A 19543-nucleotide genomic window follows, 5' to 3' on the forward strand; every position below is an offset into this window, starting at 1 on the left:
GAATCGACAAATGGGATCTCATAAAATTGCAAAGCTTCTGTAAGGCAAAGGACACGGTGGTTAGGACAAAACGGCAACCAACAGATTGGGAAAAGATCTTTACCAATCCTACAACAGATAGAGGCCTTATATCCAAAATATACAAAGAACTCAAGAAGTTAGACCGCAGGGAAACAAATAACCCTATTAAAAAATGGGGTTCAGAGCTAAACAAAGAATTTACAGCTGAGGAATGCCGAATGGCTGAGAAACACCTAAAGAAATGTTCAACATCTTTAGTCATAAGGGAAATGCAAATCAAAACAACCCTGAGATTTCACCTCACACCAGTGAGAATGGCTAAGATCAAAAACTCAGGTGACAGCAGATGCTGGCGAGGATGTGGAGAAAGAGGAACACTCCTCCATTGTTGGTGGGATTGCAGACTGGTAAAACCATTGTGGAAATCAGTCTGGAGGTTCCTCAGAAAATTGGACATTGAACTGCCTGAGGATCCAGCTATACCTCTCTTGGGCATATACCCAAAAGATGCCTCAACATATAAAAGAGACACGTGCTCCACTATGTTCATCGCAGCCTTATTTATAATAGCCAGAAAATGGAAGAACCGAGATGCCCTTCAACAGAGGAATGGATACAGAAAATGTGGTACATCTACACAATGGAATATTACTCAGCTATCAAAAACAACGAGTTTATGAAATTCGTAGGCAAATGGTTGGAACTGGAAAATATCATCCTGAGTGAGCTAACCCAATCACAGAAAGACATACATGGTATGCACTCTTTGATAAGTGGCTATTAGCCCAAATGCTTGAATTACCCTAGATCCCTAGAACAAACGAAACTCAAGACGGATGATCAAAATGTGAATGCTTCACTCCTTCTTTAAATGAGGAAAAAGAATACCCTTGGCAGGGAAGGGAGAGGCAAAGATTAAAACAGAGACTGAAGGAACACCCATTCAGAGCCTGCCCCACAGGTGGCCCATACATATACAGCCACCCAATTGGACAAGATGGATGAAGCAAAGAAGTGCAGACCAACAGGAGCCGGATGTAGATCGCTCCTGAGAGACACAGCCAGAATACAGCAAATACAGAGGCGAATGCCAGCAGCAAACCACTGAACTGAGAATAGGTCCCCCGTTGAAGGAATCAGAGAAAGAACTGGAAGAGCTTGAAGGTGCTCGAGACCCCAAAAGTACAACAATGTCAAGCAACCAGAGCTTCCAGGGACTAAGCCACTACCTAAAGACTATATATGGACTGACCCTGGACTCTGACCCCATAGGTAGCAATGAATATCCTAGTAAGAGCACCAGTGGAAGGGGAAGCCCTGGGTCCTGCTAAGACTGAACCCCCAGTGAACTAGACTATGGGGGGAGGGCGGCAATGGGGGGAGGGTTGGGAGGGGAACACCCATAAGGAAGGGGAGGGGGGAGGGGGATTTTGCCCGGAAACCGGGAAAGGGAATAACACTTGAAATGTATATAAGAAATACTCAAGTTAATAAAAAAAATAAATAAATAAAGAGTTAAATTTACAAAAAAAAAAGAATTACAGGAAAAACAAACAAATAGGGGAAGGAATTGAACAAAACTGTCCAGGATTTAAAAATGAAAATAGAAATAATAAAGAAAGCAGAACAGGAGACAACCCTGGAAATAGAAAACCTAGGAAGGAGATCAGGAGTCATAGATGCAAGCATCACCAACAGACTACAAGAGATAGAAGAGAGAATCTCAAGGGCAGAAGGTATCATAGAAAATGTCAACACAACTGTCAAAGATAATGAAAAACACAAAAAGCTCCTAGCCCAAAACATCCAGGAAATCCAGCGCAATGAGAAGCTCAAACCTAAGGATAAAGAAGATCAAACCTAAAGAAGAGAGTGAAGACTCCCAACTCAAAGGGCCAGTAAATATCTTCAGCAAAATTACAGAAGAAAACTTCCCTAAGCTAAAGAAAGAGATGCCCATAAATATACAAGAAGCCTACAGAACTCCAAATAGATTGGACCAGAAGAGAAATTCCTCCCATCACATAACAGTCAAAACAACAAATGCACAAAACAAAGAAAGAATATTAAAAGCAGTACAGGAAAAAAGACAAGTAACCTATAAAGGGAGACCTATTGGAATTACATCAGACTTCTCGACAGAGACTATGAAAAGCCAGAAGATCCTGGGCAGATGTCATACAGACCCTAAGAGAACACAAATGCCACTCAAGCTACTATATCCAGCAAAACTCTCAATTACCATAGATGGAGAAACCAAGATATTCCAACAAAACCAAATTGTCACAATATCTTTTTTTTTGCATTCTCTGCTCATGCTTTATTGCTAACAATATGTATATATGTATGTATATATATATATATATGTGCAGTTCAGACTCTCAAAACAGTTCCTTCAAATTTCTTCACAACTTGCATAGATGCATAGATTAATAAGCTGCCTTTTGTAATGCTTCCATCCCTACAAAGGATAAGAGATGGAAAACTCGAACACAAGGAAAGAAACTACACCCTAGAAAAAGCAAGAAAGTAATCTTCTTGCAACGAAACCAAAAGAAGACACACAAACATAATTCTACCCCTAAATATGAAAATAACAGGAAGCAACAATCACTATTCCTTAATATCTCTCAACATGAATGGACTCAATTCCCCAATAAAAAGACATAGATTAACAAACTGGATATGCAAGGAGGACCCTGCATTCTGCTGCCTACAGGAAACACACCTCAGAGACAATGACAGACCCTACCTCAGAGTTAAAGGTGGGAAAACAACTTTCCAAGCAAATGGTCGGAAGAAACAAGCTGGAGAAGCCATTCTAATATCGAATGAAATCGACTTTCAACCAAACGTCATCAAAAAAGATAAGGAAGGACACTTCATATTCATCAAAGGAAAAATCCGCCAAGATGAACTCTCAATCCTAAATATCTATGCCCCAAATACAAGGGCACCTACATACGTAAAAGAAACCTTACTAAAGCTCAAAACACACATTGCACCTCACACAATAATAGTAGGAGATTTCTACACCCCACTCTCATCAATGGACAGATCACGGAAACAGAAATTAAACAAAGACATAGAGAAACTAACAGAAGTTATGAACTTAACAGATATTTATAGAACATTTCATCCTAAAACAAAAGGATGTACCTTCTTCTCAGCACCTCATGGTGCCTTCTCCAAAATTGACCATATATTAAGTCACAAAAAAGGACTCAACAGATACAGTAAGATAGAAATCATCCCATGCATCCTGTCAGATCACCACAGACTAAGGCTGGCCTTCAATAACAAGAAAAATGACAGAGAGCCAACATGAACATGGAAGATGACCAACACTCTACCGAAGGATAACTTGGTCAAGGAAGAAATAAAGAAATCGGGGTTGGGGATTTAGCTCAGTGGTAGAGTGCTTGCCTAGCAAGTGCAAGGCCCTGGTTCGGTCCCCAGCTCCGAAAAAAAAAAAAAAGAAAAGAAAAAGAAAAAGAAAAGAAGTTAAAGACTTCTTAGAACTTAATGAAAATGAAGGCACTACATACCCAAACTTATGGGACACAATGAAAGCTGTGCTAAGAGGAAAACTCATAGCGCTGAGTGCCTGCAGAAAGAAACAGGAAAGAGCATATGTCAGCAGCTTGACAGCACACCTAAAAGCTCTAGAACAAAAAGAAGCAAATACACCCAAGAGGAGTAGAAGGCAGGAAATAATCAAACTCAGAGCTGAAATCAACCAAGTAGAAACAAAAAGGACCATAGAAAGAATCAACAAAACCAGGAGCTGGTTCTTTGAGAAAATCAACAAGATAGATAAACCCTTGGCCAGCCTAAGCAGAGGGGACAGAGAGTGTATCCAAATTAACAAAGTCAGTAATAAAAAGGGAGATATAACAACAGAATCTGAGGAAATTCAGAAAACCATCAGATCCTATTTAAAAAGCCTATATTCAACAAAACTTGAAAATCTGGAGGAAATGGACAACTTTCTAGACAAATACCAGATACCAAAGTTAAATCAGGATCAGATAAACTCCCTAAGCAACCCCATATCCCCTTTAAAAAATAGAAGCAGTTATTAAAAGTCTCCCAACAAAAAGAGCCCAGGACTAGATGGGTTTAGTTCAGAATTATATCAGACCTTCATAGAAGATCTCATACCAACACTGTCCAAACTATTCCACAAAATAAAAACAGATGGAGTGCTACCGAATTCCTTCTATGAAGCCACAATTACACTTATACCTAAACCACACAAAGACCCAACAATGAAAGAGAACTTCACCAATTTCCATTATGAATACTGAAGCAAAAATACTCAATAAAACTCTTGCAAACCAAATCCAAGAACACATCAAAATGATCATCCATCATGATCAAGTAGGCTTCATCCCAGGGATGCAGGGATGGTTCAGAATAGGGAAATCCATCAACATAATCCATTATATAAACAAACTAAAAGGAAAAAAACCACATGATCATTTCATTAGATGCTGAGAAAGCATTTGACAAAATTCAACACCCCTTCATGATAACAGTCCTGGACAGATCAGGAATTCAAGGCCCAAACCTAAACATAGTAAAAGCCATATACAGCAAACCAGTAGCCAACATCAAACTAAATGGAGAGAAACTTGAAGCAATCCCACTAAAGTCAGGGATTAGACAAGGCTGCCCACTCTCTCCGTACTTATTCAATACAATACTCGAAGTCCTAGCCAGAGCAATCAGAAAACGAAAGGAGGTCAAAGTGTTACAGATTGGAAAGGAAGAAGTCAAAATATCACTATTTACAGGTGATATGATAGTATATTTAAGTGACCCCAAAAGTTCTACCAGAGAAATACTAAGTCTGACAAAACAACTTCAGTAAAGTGGCTGGGTATAAAATTAACTCAAATTAGTAGCCTTCCTCTACTCAAAGGATAAACAAGTTGAGAAAGAAATTAGGGAAATAACACCCTTCACAATAGTTAGTCCCAAATAATATAAAATACCTCAGTGTGACTCTAACCAAGCAAGTGAAAGATCTGTATGACAAGAACTTCAAGTCTCTGAAGAAAGAAATTGAAGAAGATCTCAGAAGATGGAAAGACCTCCCATACTCGTGGATTGGCAGGATTAATATAGTAAAAATGGCCATTTTGCCAAAAGCAAACTACAGATTCAATGCAATCCCCATCAAGATTCCAACTCAATTCTTCATAGAGTAAGAAAGAACAATTTGCAAATTCATTTGGAATAACAAAAAACCCAGGATAGCAAAGACTATCCTCAATTAAAACTTTGAGGGGAATCACCATCCCTGACCTCGAGCAGTATTACAGAGCAATAGTGATAAAAACTGTGTGTTACAGAAACAGGCAGGTAGATCAGTGGAGTAGAATTGAAAACCCAGAAATGAACCCACACACCTATGGTCACTTGATCTTTGACATAAGAGCTAAAATCGTCCAGTGGAAAAAAGATAGCATTTTCTTTTTTTTTTTATTTTATTTTATTTTTTTTATTAACTTGAGTATTTCTTATTTACATTTCGAATGTTATTCCCTTTCCCGGTTTCCAGGCAAACATCCCCCTGATCCCTCCCCCTCCCCTTCTTTATGGGTGTTCCCCTCCCTACCCTCCCCCCATTGCCGCCCTCCCCCCAACAATCTAGTTCACTGGGGGTTCAGTCTTAGCAGGACCAAGGGCTTCCCCTTCCACTGGTGATCTTACTAGGATATTCATTGCTACCTATGAGGTCAGAGTCCAGGGTCAGTCCATGTATAGTAAAAGATAGCATTTTCAATAAATGGTGCTGGTTCAACTGGAGGTCAGCATGTAGAAGAATGCAGATCGATCCGTTCTTATCGACCTGTACAAAGTATAAGTCCAAGTGAATCGAAGACATCCACATAAAACCAGATATATTCAAACTAATAGAAGAAAAAGTAGGGAAGAGCCTTGACTACATGGGCATTGGTGAAATTTTCCTGAACAAAACACCAATGGCCTATGCTCTAAGATCAAGAATAGACAAATGGGACCTCATAAAATTGCAAAGCTTCTGTAAGGCAAAGGACACTGACATTAGGACAAAATGGCAACCAAAAGATTAGGCAAAGATCTTTACCAATCCTACATCTGATACAGGGCTAATATGCAAAATATACAAAAAAACTCAAGAAGTTAGACTCCAGAGAGCCAAAAAACTCTTAAAAATGGGGTACAGAGCTACACAAAGAATTCTCAGCTGAGGATTATCAAATGGCTGAGAAGCACCTAAAGAAATGTTCAACATCCTTAGTCATCAGGGAAATGCAAATCAAAATGACCCTGAGATTCCACCTCACACCAGTCAGAATGGCTAAGATAAAAAACTCAGGTGACAACAGATGAAAAACTCAGGTGACAACAGATGCTGGTGAGGATGTGGAGAAAGAGGGACACTCCTCCATTGTTGGTGGGATTGCAAACTGGTACAACCACTCTGGAAATCAGTCTGGAGGTTCCTTAGAAAATTGGACATTGCACTACCTGAGGATCCATCTATACTTCTCCTGGGCATATACTCAAAAGATGCTCCAACATACAGCAAAGACACATGCTCCACTATGTTCATAGCAGCCTTATTTATAATAGCCAGAGGCTGGAAAGAACCCAGATGCTCTTCAACAGAGGAATGGATACAGAAAATGAAGTACATTTACACAATGGAATACTACTCAGCTATCAAAACCAATGACTTCATGAAATTCATAGGCAAATAGAATGAACTAAAAAATATCATCCTGAGTGAGTTAACCCAATCACAGAAAAACATACTTGGTATGCACTCATTGATAAGGGCATATTAGCCCAAAAGCTCGAATTACCCAAGATGCAATCCACAGACCACCTGAAGCTCAAGAAGAAGGATAACCAAAGTGTGGATGCTTCACTCTTTCTTGAAAGGGGTAACAAAAACATCCATAAGAGGGGATATGGAGGTAAAGTTTGGAGGAGAGACAGAAGGAATGGTCATTCAGAGCTTACCCCACAGGGGTACGCAGTCCATATATATACAGCCACCAAAACTAAAGAAGATTGATGAAGCTAAAAACTGCATGCTGAAAGGGACCGGATATAGATCTCTCCTGAGACACACATCTAAACCATGTCAAATACAGAGGTGAATGCTAGCAGCAAACCACTGAACTGAGAACAGGACCCCCGGCAGGGACTTAGAGGAAGGACTGAAAGAGCTGAAGGGGCTTGCAACCCCATAAGAACAACAATGACAACAACCAGAGCTTCCAGGGATTAAACCACTACCCAAAGACTATACATGGACTGACCCACGGCTCCAACTGCATATGTAGCAGAGAATAGCCTTGTTGGGGCACCAGTAGAAGGGGAAGCCCTTGGTCCTGCCAAGATTGGACCCCCCAGTGCAGGGGAATATTGGGTGGAGAGTAAGGGGGTGGATTGGGGGAACACCCATATGGGGAAGGGGGAGGGGATGGGGACTTATGGACAGGACATCAAGAAAGGGAATAACATTTGAAATGTAAATAAAGAAATATATCTAATAAAAAATAAAATTTCAAAAAGAAAAAAGAAAAATGACTGTTGTCTAAAAAAGTAGTACAGGACATGAATAAACTATAGCTATTAAAATAATGTAACCAGTGGTCATAAATCTTTGTCAGAGAAAAGAGGAATCCCCCTTCTAATTCTACAAAGCTTGTGTAAGGTAGTTTGAATGAGACACCACCACAGGCTCATATATTTGAAGATGGTCTCCAGTTGTTGGGATTATCTGAAAAGGATTATGGGCCTTGTTTGAGAAGATGTGTCACTGGTGCTGCGCTTTGAGGTTTCAAAAGCCTAAACCATTTCCATTTAGCTTTCTGAATCTTCCCCTTATGGATCAAGATGTAAGCTTTTGGCCACTGCTCCAGTGCCATGCCTGCCTGCCTGGTGCCATGCTTACCAACATTATGGCCATGAACACTAATGCTCTGAAATTGTTACATTCCAAATAAAGTCTTCTGTAACTTGTTTTGGTCATCAATTTAAAAAAACTAAGAAAGGAAGGAGGAGGAGGAGGAGGAGGAGGAGCAGGAACAGGAGGAGGAGGACGAGGATGAGGACGAGGACGAGGACGAGGAGGATGACAATGACAACTAAGATGAGTAAAGGAAGCAACATAGTTTCAGTTGTGAAATCGATGCAAATGTTCTACATAAGCACAAGCCAAACTGGTCTATCTGAAAACAATCACCTTTGGATGAGGATCTATCACAGGAATAGGAGGATGTTAAAGAGCTTGTTCATAGTTTTTACCGAGTAACAGATTGAGAATAGGGGTGTCATTTTATTCAACCATGATTAGTATTTGCTAAGTTTCAGCATAAAGAGAAGAAAAATTCTTAGCAAACTAGCAATGTTAGTTTTTAAATTTCTTATAAACACAGTATTTTCTGTTAGAGACAAGTATGCTCACTACTATTCTTTATATTCTACATTTTATTGGTGACCTTAGCCATCATTAGAGAAAACAATAATAAAAGGACAAAATGAAGTCCATCACAGACTATATTTTTGAAACCAAGACTGTCCAAGGAACTCAAAGGACCAGAACCTGCAATAGAGCGCAGCAAAGTTCCTGGACATAGGATCATTATAAATGACCATAAATTCCAATAAGTTAAGCATAATTACATTGACCTTTTGGTGCCAAGCATAAATGCTGTGTTTACATTTAGCCTGAAAAACAGTTCAGTGAGTAATCTTAAGAGACACTGAGCCCACAGCTGGGAAATAATCGCCAAAGGTCCTAGAGGCAGTAAAAATTATGTACACCTGGGATTACTACCTGAATCCATGTTAACTCTGAAAAAGTCGTCCCGTTTTAACTACTAAGTACTCATCTCCTCCTGATAGCTGTAAAGAATGAGAACTCTCTTGTTACTGTCACCGATTCCTTCTTTTTACTTAATATGTTAAAGGTTATTTTTAAAATAGGGAAAAAAACTTACACCTGAGGTTCCAAAAACATCATAGATAAATAAAATGAATTTTTTGGCCTGGGAGCGCTTCAAGATATCCAGGAACAAATCTAGCCACTCCTTAGGATGATGGCTGAATGAGGCAACTAAGTTGTGGAAGCCACTGAGACCCAGAGTTCTGACTGGCCAGAAGCATCCAATCCCTGCTCTGTTTGCGCACAGCCTGCTGGGAAGCCAAGGTGGGTGGTCTCCTAAGAAAGAGTTGAGTGGGACAAAGCATGCCCCCTGCAGACTCTGAAACCAAGAAAGATTCTTTAGAGACACTAGAGTTGAAGCAATAGTGTCATCCCAGGTGACTTGGTATAGTTCCTGAAATGTATTTTGTATTCATTATAGCAACAGCGGGAGCTATTGCCACACTTGCTGCTGCTGCCCTGACCGCAGTGTTAATAGTGAAACGTCTGAGTAACTTAAAAAGGGGCACAAATACGGACTATGAGAGTACTGAACATGTGGATAAAAATTACGTGTCTAGTTCCAGGGTGGAACAGGAAGCACACAAAAACTTGGACGAGACAGAACACAAGGAATTGAATGAGAAGGATCAGCAGATACATGAAGAACCAGATAAGGGTCAGCATATACATGAAGAATTGAACAAGAAGGGTCAGCATATAAATGAAGAACTAGGTAAGAAGGGCCAGCAGATACACGAAGAACTAGGTAAAAGCCAGGAGATACATGAAGAACTGGACCCTAAGGAACGGGGGACAAAGGGGCTGGATAAGGAAGAGCCGAGTTCGCGCTGGGATGTGCATGGGAAGGAGCGGGACCGCCAGACTTCGTAAGTATAAGCTAAAACTTCTTCAAGTGCACAAAGGCAGCACGCCGCCCCTGGCAGGCTTCTTTTCTGAAATTCCGTGGGCAAGCAGGTCAGGGCCTAGAAAACCAGTTTTCATGGGGAAAGCACCGGAAAGTGACAGGTTGGGACCGGGCAGCAGCGGGGTGGCTCTGAGAAGGGGACAGTGCGGGCACCGCACAATGGGCACCACCTCACAGAGGAGTTGCAGGAGGAGCCTCAGCACTAGCCACAAGCGGGGGGCCCCTCGGGGCGGCGAGGCCGGCGGTGAGCTCCCAGGCCAAGGCTCTCCTCCCGGACCGTGGGAGGATGCGGGCGGGCGGCCGGGGCGAGCGGTGCTGAGGAGAGCGACTCCGAGGAGGGTGGCGGCGCTGACAGGGCGGCGCTTAGGAGAGCGTCCGCAGGCCACGGCTGCCTCAGCGTTGCTCGGAGACAGCCTCACCTCCCCTCGCGCCTCGCGACCGCCGCCCCGCCCTGCCCTGCGGGTTCCCTCCCGCCCCCATCTTTCCAGCTCTTTCTCCAACCTGCCACTCCGCAGCGAGCCGTTGCCGAGCGCTGACGGGAGCGGCCGAGGGCGAGGCCGCCGAGCCTCAGCCGACCGGTGGCTCGCGCCTCCCGGGGCCGAGCGCGCAGGCGCAGACCGCAGTAACTGCCGGTTGGGGGCGGCGAACCGCAGTGGAGACTAAGCGGCGGGCCGGGCGGAGGCGGCGCGGCGCAGGCGAGCGGCTCCACCTCCGCAATTCCGACGCCCTGCCCTAGATTTTCTGACAGAGAGTGGGTCCTCTCCTTTGCTTCTCGCAGGAGTCGCAGCGCCCGCAGTGGGGACCCGCAGCGGGACGCTGTCCCCCGACCCGGAGCGGTAGGCGGGATGTCGGTGGTGGGCATTGACCTCGGCTTCCTCAACTGCTACATCGCTGTGGCGAGGAGCGGCGGCATCGAGACCATCGCCAACGAGTACAGCGACAGGTGCACGCCGTAAGTGCCGCACGCCCCCTTTCCTGGGGTGGGGTCCGGGACGCCCCCCCCCGCCCGTGACAGGTGCAGCGTCTTCAGCCCAGACGAGGAGGGCAGGGGCTCGCCAACTCTGCTTGCCGCAGAGGTCTCTGACCCTAGGGCCTCTGCGTGGGGCTGCAGAAAAGCGCAAATGGGGGGCCACCTCGGCTTGGAGTCCGAGGGAAGAGAGGTCAGCCACCCAAGGGTGACCTGGGATTATCCTGGGCTAGGAAGTCGGCTAGAGCTCTGCATTCTGCCCTCCCTCCCCCGTCTCCTGAGCGACAGCTTCCTTAGAAAAGTGACCCCTGGTTATTGCACTCCTCAGAAAACGAATGGCAGTTTCCTCGTAACACTAGAAGTCATTTGTTTTACTTATTTATCTGTCTATCTGTGTGTTTATAGAAAAGAGAGATGGGGTGGTGAGGTGGTGTCCTTGAGAATTTGAGATGATCTGACCAGTTACCGGAGGGATTAGGTTAACAGCGCGCACATTCACTATGAGAGACAATGGGAGTCTTAGCTGTACACTGGCAATATCTTGTCAATTAGTGGAAATTGCCGTTGTTAGAAGCTACTGCTTAAAGTGAGTCTCTACAGAGTGAGTTGTTGGTGAGTCAGAGGCAACTATCATGTATACCAGGATTGTGGAGTGTTTCCATTATGAACTCTTGATGAAAGACTTTGTAGCATTACGTCATGGAAACGTGTGCCCACACGTTCACTTCTTTCTCCTTTCTGGAAAGTTTGTTGGCAGAGAACACAACTAATAATTGCACATGAAAAACTCTTCTTTGTACACTCCTGTTTACCTATAATTTAATGAGGAAAAATCTATTCATGTGTATTTTTGGAAAGGTGAATGACCCATACTATATTTTAAATTAAGCTAATATCAGCCAAGATAGTGTAAAATCATCTTTAAATGCTGAGGTTAAATCAGTTCTAGTAGTTTTTAAAAAATGGCAGTATGTTTCAGAGTAGCATTTGTCAATACAGAATGCTTTGATTTCTTTCCAAATATACTCTACAATTTTTAGGACTCCTTTTTTCTGTCACATCTCTATTGAAATTCTGGATGTTTATATACACAAATGCGGACACATAATCATGTAACTCATAATTCCAGGACCAATAATGTACACATGATTATTCATTTATTAAGCATATCTATTATGAAAAATTATTAAACTTAGAAATATAGTTACATGAAAATGTAAATAAAAATTATAATTCTGCCCAAAATTAAGACTTCTTGGTGGTTTTCTATTTGTTTTTAAGATAGAAAACTTGATGTTCTGTTCATTACCCTCTATATAAAGTATTTCTATTCCATTAGTGTTTGTATAATCATTAACTCCATCCCATGTTCTACTTCCAGGTTGCTTCTATTTTATTTTTGCAAATGTTACAATAACTACCTTTTTGTTTATTTTTACTTTGTGGGTTTGGGGTTGGGCTTGTTTTGCTTGAGAATTGACAGTGTATAATAAACTGTGGAGTTTTCAGACGATTATTTTTCTTCTGACAAAAATTCAGTGACCATATTTGCTATTTTTGTTGTTTAATTTAAATTTGTTTAGGGGGTTGTAAGGAAAGGAGAAATAAACGTGTGGACACCTGTTTCCATGACCTACAAATTGGTACACAGCCAAACCTAACTAAGACTGCTCTAAAAATCTTCAGATATTAATAATCAAGACAAAATGACTCCCCAGTCACTTCTTTGATCTTAGGGGTGAGGAATCTTATATTACATAATAGGTCTTATAAATTTGTGCTATTTCACATGCCATTAGTATTCTTTTTAGTTTGTGATCGTCATACTAATTAATGACCATCCTTCGATCTGGTAAAACTCTTCCTTTAGAGAAGTATCAGGTGGTAGTTAGCAGGTTTTCTGTCCACAGATTTGTCATTAATAAAACCTTAATGTGGTTGTGCATTTATATTTGTGTTTGGGTTGAGTAAATTTTAATTAAGACCATATTCCAAAACAATAAGCCTAATAATCTAATAGTTAATATGCATCTGCAATGGGTGATAAGTTTCTGGCTTTGTTTTTTGAGACAAGGTTTTGGGTAAATAGCCCAGGCTGATCTTGGACTTGATCCTCCTGCCTCAGCCTCCTGAGTACTGTCATGAAAGGCATGTGTTGTCATGCATAATACCTGATCAGCTTTTTAAATATCTGTCTGATTTCTGTTAAAGAGTTCAAGTTATAGGCTAATTTAATTATAAATTATGTTTAATAAGAATTTGGAAGCTTACATTATTTTCCATTCTTTAAAATATTTAATCCTTTTGGCCACAATAAATAATTTGAAGCTTTATGTTGTAACTAAATTGTATATGACTAGAGTTTTTTTTTTTTCTAAACAGCATGTTCTCCAGAAAGCCTGTAGCAAGAATATGCCATTCTGAGAACATTTTTCCCTTTCTATCTTCTTCTAGACACTCCTCCCACCCCTATAATTAAACAGTATTCAGATGCCTTTTTCTCTGCAGAAATTAAGTCCCTTTACTTACACCGAAAGTCTCTCAAGAACAGAATGTTTCACAAGCTTACTTTACTGTGTAAAGAATCGTGTTTTACAACTCTTGAGATCTATGCCAAGGCAGTGGCTCTCAGATGGGCTCTATTTTGCCCTCACAGGGACATCTTACACTTACCTGAAGATTCTTTTGTCCTCACAGTTGAGAGCGGGGGTGAAAAAGGTTCTATTAGCATCTTGTGGGTAGAGGTCAGCATACAGCTATTCAGTATAACCCCATTTATCCAACAAAAGAAGTATCTGGCACAGAAAGTTAGGATTGCCATGGTTGAGAAATTCAGCTCTCCTGATACCTTGGCACTATAGGTGAAACAAACAAGTTGCTTAGCTGTTGAAAATTTGATTCAGAGCCAAACTGTCAACATAGAAGAGGGTCAGAAAGGCTCATCAAGGAAGTGGGCTTGCTAGCTAGCTCACATCTCGATTCATCAAGCAACAACATAGTGACAGAAGAACTAAAAATATTTGTGATCTGTGTCCCTGATATGGGACAAGGAAAAAATTAGAGCTTTTTTTTTAAAGCTTATGTAACAAAATTGAGAGGAGCAGCAGATGAAAAGATGACTGAATCGAAAGTCCAGTGGACCTCAGTGAAATAGTGTCAGCCTTTAAGCCATACTCTGGAATATAACCTTTGCTTTGTATTAAAAATCACCTTACATTGGTCTCTCTCTTACTCAGAAACTTAATGGATTCCCATTACTTGATGCAAATATTTTGAATTTACAATCTGGCCTTGATACTGTCTTAATCAAATTCTTGTATGAAACTAGCCAAGTTGTATTATTCCTAGTTACCATTCGAATCCATTTTCCTGTTCATTCTACAAGGGCCCTTACTGTGTACCTACCAGTGGGTGATCCTGACCAGTGCTGTACAGTAGAACTTTCTGTTATGTGTATTTGTTCTCTGTTTATTTGGTTTTTTTAAATATCTACTAGCTACATGTGAGTGTAAGGAACCTGAAATGAGATTGATTTTGAGGCACAGGGTTTTGTTATTTTCAATTTAACTGACACATGTGAGCATTGGCTACCATGAACAGTGAGGACACTATGCCTTGTTCTTACAGATTTCACATTTTGATCTATAGATACAGCTATGAATATATACTATGAAAAAGTAAAATTGATTTTAGATGTTACGAGATGTTTCTGTTGAGGAGAATCAGGAATGTTATATAAGACTGTATGGGAAAGTGTCAGGCTTCTAAAGAAACTTGGCTCCTGATTTTAGTGGCTGGAGGATACATTCTTGCTAGTGTTATAGCAAGAGCCTCTTGCTATGTCACAGCATGTCAGAGAGACAGAAAAGGGACATACTGAATGAGTAAGGGGCCTAACATACTACTGTAAAATTGCTACTGATTTTCTGAGTTTAGTGCCCATAATCTGACTATCTCCTAGACCATACATCTTAAAGATTCTACCATCTCAGTGCCATTACTTTGGAACCAAGTTTCTAGCACATGAACCTTTAGAGGGAAACCATAACCAACCTCAGCACCACAATGCCCACAATGCCCTTTTCCACAAAACAGCTACAAATTAAAGACTTTAATGTCCTTTCAAGTTTAAATTAGAAATTGCTTCTCCTAAGCCCTGTTATGTAGAAGTGGCTGTTCTTTTCCATACTCCTAGGTATTCTATTGAATTTTTTCAATAAATTATAAATTCTCCAAGGATAGAAAGTGGCCTATGTATACACAGTATTTGTTGATTGAATAGTTTTTTGCAGGTAAAACTAAAATCTTGAAAACATTTTCTTCAATCACATGATAAAATGTTATTCTTTACTTTTATGTTACATGTAACATGGAGATTAAAATAGCAAGGATTTGCATTTTCGTTATGTGCCAAGTGTTGAAAGCATTTCTCGACAATGACACCTACATTCACTCTCCTGATCCTGACATAACCTGATGAGCAGGTGTTGTCACTGTCACCAAATGGGAAGTGAAGAAAAGGATGCTTACATAACTCCCAATAGATGTTGAATGACAAAGCCAGAGCGCAAATCTAAGCAGTCTTACTTTGCTAAATCTGACTATTTTTTTTTTAATTATCTTGAGTATTTCTTATATACATTTCAAGTGTTATTCCCTTTCCCGGTTTCCGGACAGACATCACCCTCCCCCCTCCCCTTCCTTGTGGGTGTTCCCCTCCCAAACCTCCCCCCATTGCCACCCTCCCCGCATAGTCTAGTTCACTGGGGGTTCAGTCTTAGCAGGACCCAGGGCTTCCCCTTCCACTGGTGCTCTTACTAGGATATTCATTGCTACCTATGGGGACAGAGTCCAGGGTCAGTCCATGTATAGTCTTTAGGTAGTGGCTTAGTCCCTGGAAGCTCTGGTTGCTTGACATTGTTGTACTTTTGGGGTCTCGAGCACCTTCAAGCTCTTCCAGTTCTTTCTCTGATTCCTTCAACGGGGGACCTATTCTCAGTTCAGTGGTTTGCTGCTGGCATTCGCCTCTGTATTTGCTGTATTCTGGCTGTGTCTCTCAGGAGCGATCTACATCCGGCTCCTGTCGGTCTGCACTTCTTTGCTTCATCCATCTTGTCTAATTGGGTGGCTGTATATGTATGGGCCACCTGTGGGGCAGGCTCTGAATGGGTGTTCCTTCAGTCTCTGTTTTAATCTTTGCCTCTCCCTTCCCTGCCAAGGGTATTCTTTTTCCTCATTTAAAGAAGGAGTGAAGCATTCACATTTTGATCATCCGTCTTGAGTTTCCTTTGTTCTAGGGATCTAGGGTAATTCAAGCATTTGGGCTAATAGCCACTTATCAATGAGTGCATACCATGTATGTCTTTCTGTGAGTGGGTTAGCTCACTCAGGATGATATTTTCCAGTTCCAACCATTTGCCTACGAATTTCATAAACTCGTTGTTTTTGATAGCTGAGTAATATTCCATTGTGTAGATGTACCACATTTTCTGTATCCATTCCTCTGTTGAAGGGCATCTGGGTTCTTTCCAGTTTCTGGCTATTATAAATAAGGCTGCGATGAACATAGTGGAGCACGTGTCTCTTTTATATGTTGAGGTATCTTTTGGGTATATGCCCAAGAGAGGTATGGCTGGATCCTCAGGCAGTTCAATGTCCAATTTTCTGAGGAACCTCCAGACTGATTTCCAGAATGGTTTTACCAGTCTGCAATCCCACCAACAATGGAGGAGTGTTCCTCTTTCTCCACATCCTCTAAATCTGACTATTTTTAATAGGTCTCACAGCAGTAGAATTTGAAAAATAATGTTGGTACCAATACAGTATTGGTAATTATTAGGATAGTTTTTTTTAAATTCTAAAATTCTGGTCACTATTCTGTTGATATAAAGTTTGGAATATGTAAAGTTTTAATTTCTATCGCCTGTTTTTAAATAATGATTAATTCTTTTAAATTTACTTCTGTATAAGGAAAACCATTTAAAACCACATAAACAGTGTACAGAGAAACAGAGGAAGTCTTGTTCTCATCTTTTTCAGGGCCTGTATATCTTTGGGATCTAGAACTCGAGCCATTGGAAATGCAGCTAAGAGCCAGGTATGTTGTTGTGTGGTTGTTTTGACGTAAGAGGGAAAATTAACTGCACAATGGTAAGTTTTCATGGTATGTAGTTGAGAGTTGCAAGTGGGACAGAGTAGCACTTTTGTATTTTGTCAGAGATACTTTGGTGGGTGTGGTGGTACATACCTGTAATCCCAGCTCTTGAAGCACTTGGATTGAGAGTTCAAGGCTCTCAATAAAACAAAAACAAAAACAGAAAAAAAGGTAGGAGTAGGGAGGAAGGGGGAGAAATAGATTTGCTTTGAGTTATAGACTAATTTTTCATGTTATTTATTTAAAACCTTGTAAAGTTGGAGTGTCTTTCCATGTGGATTTTTTCCTGTCTGATCACATTATATAAGGGGCAGTCTTCTGGATCATTCAGCAACTAACAAGAAATGTTTTTAGTAAAAGAAAGGAGCGGAAACAAAGTAGACATTTTCTAGAGTGACTCAGTGTGGCCATAAATTTAAGCTTATCTCCAGGCTTTTGAACTGCACATGAATAGAGTTTTAACTTAAAGTTTGCCTGATAGCTTGATGGTTTTATATTGTTCACACTTTATTTCCCTAAACCAAAGCCCTTGGTAGTTATTTCTGATGTTTTACAAATAGGTAGGTCTTCCTTCCTGCTCTCCTCTCTGTAAACCTATGGTAAACCAGGGAAGCTGAGTTAGGATGATCAGGCAATCAAGGCTGATGTCAAGTGAGTGTAAATTCAGCCTGAACTACATGAAATCCTCTTTCAAAAAGTGTAATTTAATGTGCCATTCTTTCTTTGTGGGAATTACTTACTCGTTTATTCAAAAAAACTGTCACTTACAGTTTTGAAAGAATGTCTTTTATAACTTTTTTAGTTGTGAAAATGTTTCATGTTTTCTATGTTCAAATTGTATACAAATATTAATTATATTGTATGTAAATGTTAATTAGTGCTAAAAATAGCTCCTTAATTACTTTATATGTAACATTTTGGTGTTTTTAAGATTTTATTTTATTTGTGTATGTCTATGTGTCTGTGTGTATGCATACAGGAATGGGGCCAGTGCACATGGAGGCCAGAGGAGATCGTTGGATCCTTTGGAGCTGGAGTTAAAGGCCTTCCAGGCCACCTGATGTGAGTTTTGGGATCAAAACTCAAGTCTTCATGATTGAGCAGCAAGCTCTCTTAACCACTGAGCCATCTTTCTAGCACCATCATATTTTGACTGCTTTCAATTTAGCAGAAATAGTTTCTTTGTTTAAAGCAGCCTTTAATACTGTATCTCCCGTGAGTTAAGTTAACTGAGCACCGCTATGTTTTCATCAGATCATGGAAGTTCAAGATCTGTTTGACTTTGAAGGTCACTAGGAAAGCAGGTACTGCATCTCAGTAACAGTATATGGTTTGAACAAGAAAATTATCTTGTCAAAATATCAGTCATTTGCAATGAAGAGAAGCTTAGCTCTGTGCTGCATAGGAGGGGTTTTAATTACTGGCCTAGAGGTAATTCTCAGCAATGGGAACAATATATTATACATAAGATACCTCACAAGAAAATACATTTTGAGAAGAAAGAAAAGGTGAATGATTAAATGACAGTTTAAATAAAAACAGGGAAATGGGGAAGGGTTTAGAGAAATGGCTCAGTGGTTAAGAGCAGAGTGCTCTTGCTGAGGACAAGAGTCAGCTTTCCAGAACTGCCAGTAACTCCAGCTCCACATGTGACTCCCTCTTCTGGCCTCCAAGAGTCCTTTATTCATATGTATGCACACATCCATATCTACATACACATAATCCAAAGTAAGAAAATTTAAGTAAGGGGAAAACACAAAATCAAAGATAGTGTTTCACTGACCAAAAGTGCTGAAAAGGATCTAGAAAGTTGGTGCCACAGCCAAGAATACTCCTGTTGTTCAGAGGACCCACATTTGAGTGCCCACATGGTGGCTAACAGCCACCTGCAACTCTAGTTCCAGGGGATTTGATGACTTCTCTTGGCCTCATCAGGCAGTAGACATGCAAATAGTGTACAAACATGCATGCGGGCAAAATACCTGTGTACATGATATTTCCAAAGTGCCGAAAGCAAAGAAGATTTTCACCACATTACTTGAAAAGGTTTAGATTATATTATTGTTTCCTCTTCTCCTCTCCCTCTCCCTCTTCCCCTCCCTCCCTCTCTCTCTGTCTCTCTCAGTCTCTGTCTCTCTCTCTGTCTCTTGGTCTGTCTCACTAACTTCTAGGATAAAAGAATTTTAAAGATAATACTTAAGATACATATGTAATCATACTGTAATTTTCTACTTGGAAAAGAAGAAAATGAAGTAAAATTCTGAGAGATTTGGTAGTTTTAAGTATTATAGTATCTTATTTTGCCTCAGTAATAACTTCAAATATGTATTGCCAACAGATAGTCACAAATGTAAGAAATACAATTCATGGCTTCAAAAAGCTTCATGGACGATCATTTGATGATCCCATTGTACAAACGGAGAGAATCAGGCTTCCCTATGAACTGCAGAAGATGCCTAATGGAAGTGCAGGAGTTAAGGTAAGCTCTGAGTTTAGAGAGTACAGTGTTTCCTTAAAAGAATGAACAATGTGAGAATGTGA

At 40.7% G+C, this 19543-nt stretch overlaps 1 protein-coding gene across 2 annotated transcripts in view; it reads left to right on the top strand.

The window, feature by feature from the left end:
- Positions 1–9327: 9327 nt before the first annotated feature.
- The window catches only part of Hspa4l (heat shock protein family A (Hsp70) member 4 like), a 52681-nt gene continuing 42465 nt past the window's right edge, over positions 9328–19543 (top strand). Inside the window, exons 1-4 of one of the 2 annotated variants that reach the window (NM_001106428.2) lie at positions 9328–9843; positions 10660–10833; positions 16888–16945; positions 19341–19481. In NM_001106428.2, the coding sequence (NP_001099898.2) occupies positions 10727–10833; positions 16888–16945; positions 19341–19481 (306 nt within the window). In that variant the 5' untranslated portion in view covers positions 9328–9843; positions 10660–10726. Of the gene's footprint in view, positions 9844–10532; positions 10577–10659; positions 10834–16887; positions 16946–19340; positions 19482–19543 lie in introns of those variants that run through there. The other variant, XM_087619315.1, reaches the window with a different exon arrangement.

This window comes from Rattus norvegicus, chromosome 2 (assembly GCF_021556685.1).
Source record: "Rattus norvegicus strain SHRSP/BbbUtx chromosome 2, alternate assembly SHRSP_T2T, whole genome shotgun sequence".
Classification (NCBI taxonomy): domain Eukaryota; kingdom Metazoa; phylum Chordata; class Mammalia; order Rodentia; family Muridae; genus Rattus; species Rattus norvegicus.